At 40.3% G+C, this 15,053-nt stretch overlaps 1 protein-coding gene across 1 annotated transcript; it reads left to right on the forward strand.

Annotated features, from left to right (window-relative positions):
- The first annotated feature begins 10,702 nt into the window (after nucleotides 1-10,702).
- On the forward strand, nucleotides 10,703-13,161 carry LOC131895042 (uncharacterized protein C11orf24 homolog). Its single transcript, XM_059245438.1, has one exon. The coding sequence runs from the start codon at nucleotides 10,963-10,965 to the stop codon at nucleotides 11,926-11,928; it is 966 nt and encodes a 321-aa protein (XP_059101421.1). The 5' UTR covers nucleotides 10,703-10,962; the 3' UTR covers nucleotides 11,929-13,161.
- Nucleotides 13,162-15,053: the final 1,892 nt, after the last annotated feature.

The following is a 15,053-nucleotide window of genomic DNA, read 5'->3' on the forward strand; positions in this document are numbered from 1 at the left end:
GTATGAAATAAAGCCAAAGGTCTGGGCATAATTAATGTCTGTGTTCATATTTGATCCTGAGGTGCAACATTTATATAGATTTGAAGATAAATCTCAGTATATCATGTTCTGTGCATGCCATTTTGCATCAACTTTTCAGTAATTCTTGTTTTAAAAGTATCTAGAGTTTGAAATATACAAGATAATTCATCTAATTGGAATGTTTTTTCACTAAGTCTTTGAGACATTAGCATTCTAAAACATGCAGTAACCACAAAGGCTACTTAAGTTCTGAAGTACCTTGGAAATTTTGATCCTTGTAAGAATGTTATATTGGGATAAGTATGTGATGATTGCTGTAACTGGTTAAATGCTGAAACCTGAACTGTCCACAGGGGTCTCAGAGCACTAATGACTAATAGCCTTAGACCTGAGAAGTGCACGGGGCACATAGGACAGACTCTCAAAGGCACAATGACAAGAAGGAACATGGCATTTCAATGACTCACCCTGGAACCTTCCTTGGTGCTTTTTCACTGGTTACTTCCAGTGAACTCACTGACCTGCATGGCAGAGTAACTTCACTTTTGCGCTTTCCTATGAATTACTCTGGAATAGCAGTTTCTTCAAATTAGAGACACGGCAACCCTAATCCTATCAAGAAACCTTACCCAGGGATGAAATTTTATTAAGAGTATCATTCATTTGAAACAAAATTCTGCACAAATTTTCACAATGCACTTTAATATTAAAATATTCTCTTAAGTTTCAGAACCATAAGAAAACCCTCTAAGGCAGTAAGCAACGGGTTGATCATGAAAAGTACCAGGGAAGGGCCAATGAGATGCCTAGTTGGGTGGAAGGAAAGAGCTTACTCCTTCTAATTTGTTCATTGACCTCTATATGAACAGAATGACAGAATGGCATGGTGTGTATTGTATTTTCATTCTCTATCATATGTATCTATGTATTTCCCCCTCTCTAAATAAGTGGATATATGTTATTATTTTAAAATCTGATCAGTCAATTTCCATACACTCATCATAAGAAATAATTAATTTTTAAAATAATGAAAAAAATTGAATGCAGCTTACAACTGTTTGTAACTCCAGTTCCAAAGGATTTGACATCCTCACACAGACATACTTGAAGGCAAAACACCAATGCACATAAAATAATGAATAAAAAATTAAATTTTTGTAGGAGCTAGTGGGGTCAGGAGCCCCACAAGCATCCCACAGAACTAACTAACCTAGGCTCATAGTGACTCAGAGCATGAACCACCAATCACGGAGCATGCATGGGCCTTACCTAGGCCCTCTCCATATATTTTACAGTTGTATAACTTGGTCTTCTTGTGAGGCTTTTAACAGTGGTAGCAGGGCTTTTCTCTAACTCCTGCTTTTGGGACCTAGTCCTTCTACTGAATTGTTACATCCAGCCTTTCTTTCTTTCTTCTTTCCTTCCTTCCTTTCTTTCTTTCTTTCTTTCTTTCTTTCTTTCTTTCTTTCTTTCTTTCTTTCTTTCTTTCTTTCTTTTTTAAGCTGAGAACTGAACCTAGGGCCTTGAGCTTGCTAGGCAAGCACTCTACCACTGAGCTAAATCCCCAACCCCATACATCCAGCCTTAATAGAAGAGGTCATGCCTAGTCTCACCACACCTTGATATAACACGGCAGGCAGATGTCCATAGGAGGCTCACCCATTTCTGAAGAGAAAAAAGAGAAAGAAGAATGGATGTGGAGCAGTAAGAGTGGAGGTGGGAGAGGGGATGAGAGAAGGGGATGGAGGTGAAATTTTGGTTAGGATGTAAAAACAAAAATAAACAAATAAATAAAAACATTCTTCCAATGAAGGAAGAATATTGGTGTTATCATATTTAAATTTGAGATACTAAAAGAATGTCCCTCAAGGGACATTACCACTTTTTCTGACTTTAAAATGTGTTTGCAGTTGTACAGAAATAGATAAATCATGCTAGGAATAATTTTGAGCTGGTCTAATACATAATGTGTTTGCCTTGTACTGGAATAATTATATCTTGTTTAAACATTATTATGACCTGGTTATTGTTTTACATTTGGAAATTAATCATGACATTAAAAGACATAATTTTGTATGTCAAGTTCACATGGGGTGCAGTTGTGATAGCTATTTTTAGTTGTCAAATTTATTACATCTGGAATTAACTAAGACCCAAAAATGGAGGGGCACACCTGTGAGATATTTTTGCTTCATTTGAAGAGAAAAGATTCACATGGAAGCCATCTCTTTGCAGTTGAAAGACATTCTTTTAACTGGATGTTGATGAGGAAAGAAAGAAACACCTTTAACTCAGATGTTTTGGGCCCCCAAGCCTGACCTGTAATCTCAGCCAGGCCTTGTGCTGGAAGCCCATATACAGAAATGGAAGAAGGGAGCTTTTGCTCTTTAGCTGCTTGCTCTCACCTTGCTAGCAAGTTCATTCCTTCCCCGGCATTGGAGCCAACTTCTTTGGGATTCCAGACTATACTACTGATGGGCTGAGACAATAGGTGTAGTGGACTGGATTCTTGGACTTTGCCATGAAGCTAGCTGAACCACAGCCTCTAAGTCATTCTAAAAAATAGCCTTCTGTATATATAGAAATGCATTCTATAAGTTGTTACCCAATAGAACCCTGAGCAATGCACCAGACAGGGATAGAACTTTTAGAGGACTTTGGGCCTCACAACAGCATTATCTCAGTTATGAATTGCACAGAATCACTGGGCAAGAAAGTAAAATAACACAAGTCTGAAATTTCTCAAATGGAACACACAGTAATCTAATTAAATGAGTAATTATGTGAGATGGAGAGAGTCTAGCTTAAGTGAGAAATGAAAAACAAGATGTCTTAGCTTCTGTGGGACAAGACCTGGCACCAGCTCCATCCCACATGAAGATCGGAGGAGAGTAGCTTCTTTTTACCCTTGTTGTGACAGCTCTAGTCTGGAGAGCCAGGGGATAAATTTCTTTACACATCAAATCTCTGCCTCACTGTCAGTCTCAGGAGTCAGATCTATCCCAGAGGAGCTTCACAAGAGTAAATCAGTCATTTGGAGGAACTTTCTCAATATAATCTGAGATCTGCTGTGATAAAAGAGAAGCGTCAGCCACCTCTCACCTTTTTAGTCTTGAACAGAATCACTCTGTACCAGAGACATGTGGCCCCTGATGCAGTCTCTATCCACTCCACCTAGTCATGAGGTTCCTCCCATCATTGCTTATCAGGACTGTCATGAGGGATTCCTCATCCTACCTACACCACCAGGAGGGTCTATTCTACTTTGTATTTTATTAGGCTTAATAGGTGTTGTCAACCTAGAAGAGATCTAGTAAATCTGTTCCAATCTGACAGACAGTGAGACTGAGGCAGGATCCTGAACCTATGAGAGCCCTGAATGGATGTGTGGCAGCCTAAGACAATTAGCATACCTGTCCCTACAGGTTCAAAGAAACTTCAGTCTTTGGTTGGGAGTGAACCAATCGAACGAAAACAGCACACATGGCTGGGAGGACAAAGGTCAATTGCAGGGACTGTGGAGATGGCTCATCCATTAAGAGCATTTATTGCTATCTCAGAAGACCCACAGGACACCTAACAAACCTTTTTAACTTAAATTCCAGGTGGACTCTGCCCCTGTGGGAGCCTGAAGGACTCCAGGGCCAGTATTGTAAATGCTGTTGGATGATAATCTCTATCCCAAATCCCCAAATTTGTTGAGATCTGCTATCTACACAGCCTCCTTTCTTTGGGGGAACTGATCTGTTGAACTTGGGAAGGTGTTTAACAACTTGGTTAGAGAAGGTAGGGAAAACTCTTTACGGGAAAGTAGACATCTAGATAAAGGAGTAAACAGCAACATCTTAAACCCAGAAGTAATTTTGAGGAAGTAAGTACTCAGGAATTCACACACACACACACACACACACACACACACACACACACACACACACACACACAAATGGGTTGAAAAGCTTGAACAACTTCATAGGAGAATATGATCTCAGGTCCATATACTTACACCATTTAACTCATATGATTATGTAGCAAGCTTAGAGTTGCAACTCCTAGGTCTCTGGAGTCTCAGTTTAACATTCTTTCCATTGTTCCAAGAGAGCAGGACAAAAAGAAAGAATGTGCAGGTGCTGGGGATTTGGGAGACTCTGGAGTGTAAGCAACAAGGAATGTCCTATCTCTATGTTAAGCTGGTACAACAGACAGAGCTATGTCCAACAAGCAAGACATGGGAATGGGATCAGGATACTCTAGCATAAATTAGGGGTGATTTTTTTTCTTTTCTTGTAGAGAATTAAACGCAGCAATAAAATAGACTGAAAGTCAGTTTCCTGTTGTTACTATCACATACTATCAAGTTTAAATAATGTTCATGCCAGAAATGTTCCTTCCTACTGGGACCCACACTGGTCCCAGGGTAGATGTGACCTGAAGATATTGATTGGCAAAAGCATGCAGTCTTCTTGTTGCCAGAAGGCAAAGCTCAAGTATGGTATAAAATCAATATAAAGCTAGATGGGGTTCTGGAGAAAGCCTGGGAGAACGTGTTCCCTACCAGTGCCAGACAGTACAACACGGCACAACCTCCCTGCTAAGTATTCCAGTCATTTATTTGAGATTCAGTGTGCCTGTGTGACTACACTTTCACCGCACCGTATCATACATCTGTGTTCTACATTGGCTTCCTCAGGGGTAGCCCAGGGGAAAAGCCTGCCATGGTTGGTCACTTGCAGTCCTTCAAACCTCCAATCTTTTGCAGTCTCCATCTGCCTTCTGATCTCTCCAGTGCTGTCAGGTAACTTCTACTATCCCCTGTCCAAGTTTTCATGCCTCTCTGTAGAAAGACTGATTTAATAACCCTTCGCCATGAAAAGGGAATCATATTGCTATCTTTTTTGCTGTTGAATACCCAGATGTCTCAACAGTTTTTTGCAGACTAGAGGTTTAATTGGTATCTTTTAAATTAAGTGGAAATTAGTAAAATGAAAGAAAGATGTAGGAAGAATATCTGAGCTTTGAAAAGTGTCACAAATCCTAGACTAAATTACTTTGCTACAGGACCAAATTCATGGAATTAACATGTAATTTAGAGTTTTACAATTGAGCATAATTCTTCCTTATTCTGTATATTATCTCTTCCTTTGAAACAGATTATCTTCAGTCTAAGAGGCTTAGGACAATAGAGTGTCTGGAGGTCAGAAATTCAAAGGTGACTTTGCTGAGGGCCTCCAGCTCAGGGTCTTTCACAAGATTGCTGTTTTCTCAAAGAACAACTGGGGGATGAATTCCTTTGAGATATTCACATGATGATGGTTGACAGAATTTCCTTTGTACTTTGAGCACAGGATTGATGTCTTCGTTTCATCCATGAGTGGGATCAGGTTCTTCATTCAGGTCTTCACCATATGGACCTATTTACAGTATATATACCATCAAGTAGTTGAGCTCCTCAAAGAGAATTAACAGAAAGAGAAGAGATGATAAAGGTGGGCATCAAAGTCCCTCAGTACCCTAATCTTAAAAGCGACATGTAGACGAATTTCTAACCAGTCTTATTAAATAAGAAACACAGAGCCAAATACAAAGGTAATAGCCAAAGAGATCAGAGAACTAGCAAAGATCTTACCACCTCACTGCCTCACTTCCCCAGAGAGAGCTTCTTCCTGTCTGATTTGTGTTTTTATTGCCTTCCTGTTCTGCCTTCTCATTGGCTCTAAGCCCAGCCACATGATTTCCTCGTCACTGCCTGTCTATACAGATCTCTCTATGGTTGGTACTAGGATTAAAGGCTTATGTCACCACGCTTGGCTGTTCCTTCACCACACATAGACTCTGCCTGCCATGTGATCAGATTAAGGGCATGCACTACCACCGCCTGACTCCTGTTTATCACTATGTGACTTCATTATGTGACCTCTGATCTCCAGGCAAATTTTATTTATTAACATACAAACAAAATCACATTTCAGCACAATTAAAATATCACCATAGTGACACCTTGCTGCCTCTGCTGCAAGATCATCACTAGGCATGTTTCAGTAAATCCAACACAAGAGAAGAGGATTTCATAAGATTGTGAGTGTAAGAGGTAGTTTATTGAAAACCCATTCTAGGAGCTGCCTCTAGCACCTGTCTTACATGGAAAGATAAAATAAATAGATAAATGTTTTAACAAAAAATTTAAAATAATGGATCTCCTATTTTATTCCAGACACAGCTGTGCTCTACGTGATGGGAAGATAGGGGTTGGGACTGGAAGATGACAGTTTTTATCTCCCAGGAGCCTGTGGTCTGGTTCAGGAACAGGACCTTTTGGATGTGGTTGGTACTATAAAAGCCACAGGAGCTGTGGGAACAGAACAAAAAGTTTAATATCATGAGAACTGTTACCTTAACAAAGGAGGTCAAGCCTGAGCTCCCTGTTGATGGAAAGTGGGGGGTGGGGATGCAGATAAAGACAGGAAGAAATGCTTCCCATCATGTGCTTTTGTTGCAGGGATTGTAGGTACACTGAATGACAGGGCCAAGTCTTTCTGCTGGAGGGAGTGGTGAGAAAGGGGGAGCCAGAAGCCATGCTGAGAAAGGCACATTAGACCATCTGAGAACTTTGAGCTGTGTGCAATGAGTGGAGTGGAAACACGGAGGACTATAACTAGATATTTACAGGATAAATAATACCTTATTCAAGCCTTGTGTGCATTTCCTGGCCAATAAATAATCTCAGAAAGAGGAATATTCTCATCTCCTGTAAAGACTTCACTGTCAGAAGAACTGGGTCATAGTCTGGGTGAAAAGTTCTCTTTGAGTTCTTTTGCTTCAAATTAAATTACACACCTCAATAACAATGTGCTGCCTCTCAATAACATGTAATTTCTCACAAGCACCACCTTTGTGAGGAGACTGCAAGAATATGATTCAAGTTCATTTTCAGAAAGGAATGAAAGAAAATAGAAGTGTTCACGCATGATGTTGGCTACAATACATCTCAAGCCATGGTTCCTTTATTTAGCCTGGTAAATTCAATGAATCCCTAAACATGTTAATTACTTACCCTATTACCTTTCTTCTCCCATGGTGCAAACTATGCCATTCACTTGTTAAAACCTCTTTTGAAACTCATTTCTCATTTTCCCCCAAAGATCCACAGGCTTGCTAAGTAAATGAAAAGAGTCAGTGAGCCATGCAGTTACTGATACTTCCAACTGGATATGTCACCCCCTAGGAATGTCTTGGAGGAGCAGTGGAGGGTTAAGGGAGGGCTCAGGTCTGCATCATGGTCGTCAGATTCTGATGAATGTTTAAGCAGATCGGGTTTGAACTAAAGTTGATAATTGCTGAGTCTTCTTTACATCCGTGCACTGTCAGAAGTCTCTGAGTATGATGGACTTTAAATAATTATTAAACACATTCCATCATCCTAAGGAAAACATCTGCCTAGTCTGGGAGACGTAGGGTTTGACCTCTCATATGTGCTCATCTGAGCAATGAAGAACTGAACAATTTGCTCATTCTAGGTTTCCATGCATATTGTCTTTCTCTAGTATTCTGCAGAGAACCATAGGACTACTGGACCAAATACACAGGAGGTGAGGTCTGGACCATCCATAGCCTTAACAATATTTTATGTCTTCTATCAAGAATAGTTAAATTTTGTTGATGAATTTTTAACTTCAGAAGCAAGGAAGAAAGGTATAGTTAGCATGAAAATATCTTACATTGATGTATAAAAGATACCTTTTGCCTCTTGAAGTTTGATTAATCTATATGCAATCCAGCAGGAAGTTCAGCTATCAGAAGCAAAGAACATTCATTGTATTACCTTGTCTTCCAACCTGAGATCAGGTAGGGTTTTAAACTCACCATTATTATGACTGAGAGAAGATAAGCTTCCAGGAAGATTAAAGGGTTCAGCAGGGCCCTTCAGAGAAGGTGATTACCAGGGACAGTTATCAAGTACATATTTGAGGAAACTTAATTGATGACAGATAGAAAGAATGAATATTATAGAATGAAGCAATATAAAACAAAATTAGACATAGTACTGTTGTCACTATGGCTAATAATGTAGGCTTAACATGTCTGTTGAATTAAACACCAACATTTTGTCATTAGGTGTGGGTTAATATAAAAAAATTCCCACAATTCCCAAATTAGAATATGATATTAAAAAATGAGAGGTAAGTTATAATCCTAATACCAAAAAGATACTTTACTGTTTTGGAAAGCTATTGATGTCCAAGAAATGTGGTTGGGTTATGGTAGGAAAATGAAGATACACATGGAAACTCAGAAGCTAAATAAAGTCAGCCTCATGGTGAAAATTTAACCAATTTAGCATCTTATTGTTGAATATTTTACTCTTACAACAATTTCACATAAAGTGTAAAAGGACACAGCTTTTAGATTCTTGTGGTATATGTGAGTATTACTTTAAAATCAATACAAAATGCACATGACTGGATAGAATATTATATAAAATCTATCTTAGTGCAAATTTTAGAGTTTTAACTTAATTTTTTGCTCCCAAATAAAATTAAGCCACAGAAATAAGGACTATCTGGATAGAAAGTTTTACAACTTTTACTGCTAATTCATGCCAACATTTACCAGGAATGTACTGTGTTCAGCATACTATGCCAGCCTTGTATCTATAGATAAAGGAAATGGATTATTTTTCTTTCCTGCTTAGTCTGTTTGCATGTTCTCTCATATAGTTTAATGTCTTCATAAACTAACTCTTTGCTTATTGGTCTTTTATGTTGGGCTTGTTTAGATTTATTTCACTTATTTCTTCATTGTTTTGCTCCTTTCCCTAATTTGAGAGTATGGCTTGATGTTCTAGCTTCTTGAGTGCATAATTAGGTTGGCTACTTGAAAGTTTTCTCTAATTTTGAGTTATCTATCTTTATAAGATCCTGTCATACTACAATTTCTGCTATATCCAATACATTTTGGAGTGGAACGTCTTCTTTCTCATTTGCTTTAAAGAAACCATTTAATTTCACTTTGATATTTTCAGTGGCTGATTCTTTCAAAGTGGGCTTTTTACTCCTCTTGTATCTGTGTAACTTAAATTTTCTTTCAAAAAAATTTTGCTTTATCCCGTTCAAGTTAGGAAAGGTATGTGGGAATTTAATTTTTAAATTTTTGAGATTTTTCTATTGTCTAATATGTGGTCTCATGTAGATGGTTTTCCATACACTGATGAAGAGAATATGCTTTCTGCAGTTAGGGATAAAATGTGCTGTAAATAATATGTTAGGTCCATTGAATCTTCAGAGTAATAGACTTTAGCTTTGATGGTTGTATGTTGCTTTTCTTTGGTTGATTTGTTCACTAATCAAAATTGTGTGTTGAAGTCACCTACTGTCATTGTACCGGAGCCCATTTCTCCCTGAAATGCTATTATTTCATTAAATTGAGTGCTCTAGCAGGAGGGAATATACTTGAAATTCTTTCTTTATGTTGCCAAGCACTAGAATGTATTCTGTATATTTACCTTTGACTTCACATCCATTATTCCATCTCACTTTATCCCTCTCTCCCTTCCAAACTGTTAGCAATGTCTATTGGGCGTTGAACTTGCCTCTTTTTAAACTTCTACTTATGAAAGGGATCATACAATATATTCTTTCTGTATATGATTTAGTTCACTTAACAAAGTGTTCTCTTATTCCATCCTTTTTTTTCTGCATGTATCAGGATTTCAATCTTTTGTGAATTTGTATTCCACTGTATCTATATAGCACCTCTTCATTAAGCATTTACCCATGGATGTCCAACTACTGTGATTCTGTCTCATAGCTATTATGAGTAGTGTTGCAGTAAACACAGACATGTTGGTATCTCTTTGCTACACTTATTTCATCTGCTTTTGTATAGGTACCTAGGAGTGAAATTACTTGATCATTTGGCAGCTTTAGGTTTTTTTTTTGGAGAAATTCTATGCTCTTTTAATGTCTATACTAATTTATATTCCCACCAACGATGTGCAATTATTCTTTTTCTCTACATACATATTGGTGTATTATGCAGCTTGTAGCTGGAATCTTTTCATTTTCTTCACTTTGAAATTTATCAATATTACCAGTCAGGAGCCAGGTGTGGAGGTACACATGTGCAATGTTAACACTTGCATGCTGAGGCAGGGGGATCATGAATTCAAAGTTGGCCTTTCTACACAGAGAGGTCCAGATGGGTCTGAGCTATGAAGCTCAACCTCAAAAAAAAAAAAAAAAAAAAAAAAAGGTCTTTCCAGGGTGGTCCGTGTGTGGGGCCCAGCACTCACCCGCGAGCTGAGCGAACTGGGTGTCCCTGCGGTCCACGTGTCCGCACGGGGCTGAATCGCTGAAGTGGCTGCACTGCGGTGCGAGGGCCACAGGCCTGCTGTGCCCGGGTGTGTCTGATAAGGCAGAGGAGCATCTGCCTCTGTCCTACATGTGCCTCAGCGAATGCCATGGCCTGGGAGTGCCCTGCCCAGCCGCTCTCACCTGCAAAGCCAGACTTAATATGGCAGGTACAGGATGCCAAGCCCACAGCTGCCCAAGGAGGACATCCGCCTGGCCTCCCGGTCGGCACTGAGCAGCTGCCTCTGATCCCTGGACCAAGCAGAAGGCAACTGTTAATAGCCTGAAGGGCTGGCCGGCTGAGAGGCTCAGAGACCACCAGCCCAGCTTCCAGCTCACCAGCAAGAGGTGGACAGCCCTGGTGCTGGTTTGGATTTCCTCCATGCTCTTATCTAGAAGCCATATGGTGTCTGAGGAGCCACGACACTTAGTCACAACCAAGATGTGGCCTAAGGCGGTAAAGCAAAGGATGCCTAGGGACACAGATCTAAGGGCTGATAAACCAACCGAGAGAACAGCCACAGTGCTGCCTGCTTCTGTCACATCGACCACAGGGACCTAGGCAGCCAGCCTGAACTCTACCAATGTGACAGCGGAGATGACAACACACTGGACTAACAGGAGCACTCCAACAACCAGAGAGGACACTACGGACAGTGTGACCTCCAGGACTCTTGTACCACCTTCATCATCAGGCCCCTCGTCTGTGGGGCAGACTCTACCTATCACCACTGCTGGGCTTTCCTCTCTCAGCACACCACGTGCGGAAGTGCCAAGTACAAAAGCCAGGACATCACCAAGAACAGCCACAGTGGCAGTAGTGGCCCCACACACCATGACTGTTGCTACAGGCACCATAAACACAAGCAGTCCTACAAGGACTCCAAGTCCTATCAAAAGCACACCTGCTAACACATCCACCATGAACCCCACACCCACCTCAGGTGCCCCGACACAAGGTACCACCGTCCAGGTGACAACAGGACAGCCAGTGCCTAGCACAGGGAGATCAACACCTAGTCCTTTAAATACCACCCTGGAGCCCACCACCACCCGCCCTGTGACTTCAGTGTCCTCTACAGTAGTGACCACCACCCAGATACAAACCAAGGAGCCAACTGCCAGTACAGTGCCAGTGCCTCCCACCAGCCTGACCCCTGAAGTAGAAGCCACATCCCCCACCACACAGCCAAGCCCTGCATTACCTACCCAAGGGACAGGTGGGCCAGGCACACCGTTGACAACAGAGCGGGTGGAGACCAAAGCCACAGCTGGTACTGCCTCTGCTGGGCCGACACCCAGGAGCTCCAGGGATCCTAAGGTGCCAACCGAAGACTCATGTCATCTCACCAACCAAGGCCAGTGCCTAGTGGTCACCACTGAGCCCCAGACCCCATCCTTGGTGAACAAAATGTTACTTCTGGCGGTACTCGCTCTTGGGGTGACCCTGTTCATTGCAGTCCTGGTGATGTTTGCCCTGCAAGCCTGTGAGAGCTACAAGAAGAAGGACTACACGCAGGTGGACTACCTGATCAATGGCACGTATGCTGACTCGGAGATGTGAGGGCCCCAGGAGGCCGGCCTCTTCCATGGCCTTCTGTTTTGCCTCAGACGAACCAAGTGCTTCCAGATCCTTTCGGTGCAATTTCAGAGCTGTGCCACATAAGTAGACACACTTAATTGATGTCAGATAAACCCCATGATCAGGAGAGAGCTGCCTTTTCATAGTTATTTTTTTAAACGATCACATATGCAAGAGTGGCCAGGGTGAGGGGGCCTGGCCCTCTTGGCCCACCGTGTGTGAAATCTTGACCAGAATTAAAAGCACTGACCGCTCTCAACAACAACAAAAAACAAACAAACAAACAAACAAAAACCAGCTGTATCTACAAATGGCAGGTCTACAATTATTTTCATTACCTGTCTTCAAAAATGATCATGTCGGACCTTCAAAGATGTTTGCAGAAAAAAAAATACTAACAAAATGTATAGTAGAAAACAATAATGAATACCCAAGTGGGGTTCTTTTAAAGTATTGTCACATTAACATTCATTCCTAATTTACACATTTAGTGTATGACAACAGGTACAATAATGACAAAGAGGCAGATGTCTGAGTTAAAGTATAATATGTTTTCCCCTTAAAATGAAAATTTGCCTCTAAATTTCATCACACTTTGAAGCTTCTTTCTTCCCATATCAGCTGGTGAAATATTAATAGGAAATTAAGAAAGGTGAGCTTGGAAGAAAAGGTTATTATAACCAACCCCAAATCATTTCCCTCTTATAGTAGAGAAAACACAGGTAAGTCAACAATCTGTCATGCTCTCAGATGGAGGCTGGACCCAACCAAATGAACATGGCTTGTGTGGATTCAGCTGATAATAAAACTCATAACTGAATTCCTCAGTCACTACTACTGATAAATAGTACAAACATCATGGAGACAAAAGTTCAAATATTCTCTTGATCTTTAAATTACTCTCTATTATAGAACCCCTAATAAGAGCTGACAGAACACAGGAACTCTGTTGAATCCATTTAGGATGTCTGCTTTGGAACTGAGAGGTCTCTGATATTTTTCTATACATCTATGTAATAAACCATTCCAAACTTAATGATTTGGGTTGCCTTGGATTGCCTAGATTATTACTTTTCTTTTGGTTTGGTTTTCCTCTCTCTTCCTTCATTTCCTTTCTTCACTGGACAGTTTGTGTTTGGGGTCTCTTGTTGTGATGGTAGTCACCTGGTAGCCAGAGAAGGGTCACATGAGTTCCTTCATGCACCAGTCTGGCTAGTGGCCTAATAAGCTAGAGCATCCAATCCTTGCTTGGCTTTAACTCCCTCCACATGACTGCATGTCTAGTTTAGGCTTCCTTGCTGTACAGAAGACTGAGGTCTGTGGTACTTTCTTATATGTGAGCGAATCTTTCCCACTCAGAGTCTTCCAAGTAGAAGATAAAGTGCTTTCTGTGTTCTCTCTTAAGGAAAACAACTAACACTCCTGTGAAGGGTATTTGACTCCATTTCTAGAACAGGAAAAAATTGTGTGATCTCTTTGAATTTAGATCATGTTATATCTAGGCTTTTTAGGGCTTGCTGATATTTGAAACAGTAAGGAGGCCTGAAGCAGTTAATTTCCTGGTTACCTGTAGCATGAGTCTTAAAAGTTCTTATTAATAAAATCAAACCTGAGGCCAGTTATTGGGGTCAATGCTGGTAGATCAGAGAGACAGAACAAGCCACAGCTATCTCACCTTGCCAATTCCTCAGCTGGTCCTGTTTCCTCAGACTGGAAGTTTCTGTGTCCTCATCCCAGTGGCTCTCAGCTGAACTGCTGCAAGAAGCCTAAATGCTTAACCAGACAAAATGCTTAACCAGGCCAAATGCTTAACCAGCCTAATGCTGCTAGTTTCTGGTCCTCACTCCTTATAAACCTTTCTGCTTTCTACCACCACTCCCTGGGATTAAAGGCTGCTTTCTGGGATTAAAGGCTTGAGTCACTATGCCTGGCTATTTCCAATGCGGCCTTGAACTCACAGAGATCCAGAGGGATTTCTGTCTCTGGAATGTTAGGATTAAAGGCGTATACTAACATTTTCTAGCCTAAGTATCTTGTGGCTTTTCTGTTCTCTGACCCCAGATAAGTTTATTAAGGTACACAATATTTTGGGGAACACAATACCACCACAGTTACCAACATCCCTCAGTAAGTTCATATTAGAATAGCGAACAATGTCATACGTAAACATGTTCACCCTCTGAGGAGCTGCTTGGCCTATTGTTGAGTTTCTTAAAGAAGAATAATATTTCTTGTGCTCCAAAATCTAAATCAATCTGTGTGACAATTCGAAAATTCTTGTATATGTGCATTAGTAGTTTTTGTGAAATTAAATATTATCTCAATAATGTTTCTTTTTTTCTATCACTGAATCTCCTGATGTTTCCGTCTCTGATGTCTTGGAATCAAGTTACAATTGCAGCATGGATAATATTCTCAGGTTATTTTATCCCAGTGACTATATGGGATGCAATTGCTATTTTAACTCATCTCTGCAAAACAGGACAGTAATGCCAAGTAGATATCATGAACTTTGGACTACTTAACATATTTTAGCCATGAAAATCCATTTAAATCTCAGTAAGCAGAAACTGAAATGTTAGCAATTCTGTTTGTGCATATTTAATTTAAAGGACTGGATTTTGAGGTGGAAGGAGAGCATATTTTCTAGAAATTATGCAAACTGCTCTACGTCATGAACACCACTCATGTAAGTTCCTGGCTCATAAGACAATTTTTATATAATTTTTATATAATTTGATAATATCTCATGTTCATTTCCATATAGCTGAGTATTTACTGACTTACAAATTGGTCTTTTGATTGTTCTGTTTCTTGTGTTAAATTGCTGTATTTCCATTACTGTCAAATGTATTGTGAATAACTTGCTTTGATCATGATCAGCTATGAGTATGCAGAAAAAAAAAATTCTAGTCCTGTAAAATTGTGGATGAGGCTCTGTACCTCTAGTTTTTTTAGTTGTTTTGATGGTCATCACTACAAAAACTCATGCTAGGGAAGTGTTCTACCACTGAGTTATATTCCCAGCCCTGGGTCACCTTCAAAAATAGATTACTTAATGCCTTTGTTGATCTATTGAATAAATTAACTTCTAGATGAGACTGAGC

The sequence above is a fragment of the Peromyscus eremicus genome, chromosome 18, assembly GCF_949786415.1.
Source record: "Peromyscus eremicus chromosome 18, PerEre_H2_v1, whole genome shotgun sequence".
NCBI classification, from domain to species: domain Eukaryota; kingdom Metazoa; phylum Chordata; class Mammalia; order Rodentia; family Cricetidae; genus Peromyscus; species Peromyscus eremicus.

What these genes read in the sequence shown, in the direction of transcription:
- LOC131895042 (XM_059245438.1), top strand. Translation starts at nt 10,963, where the DNA reads ATGACAACACACTGGACTAACAGGAGCACTCCAACAACCAGAGAGGAC.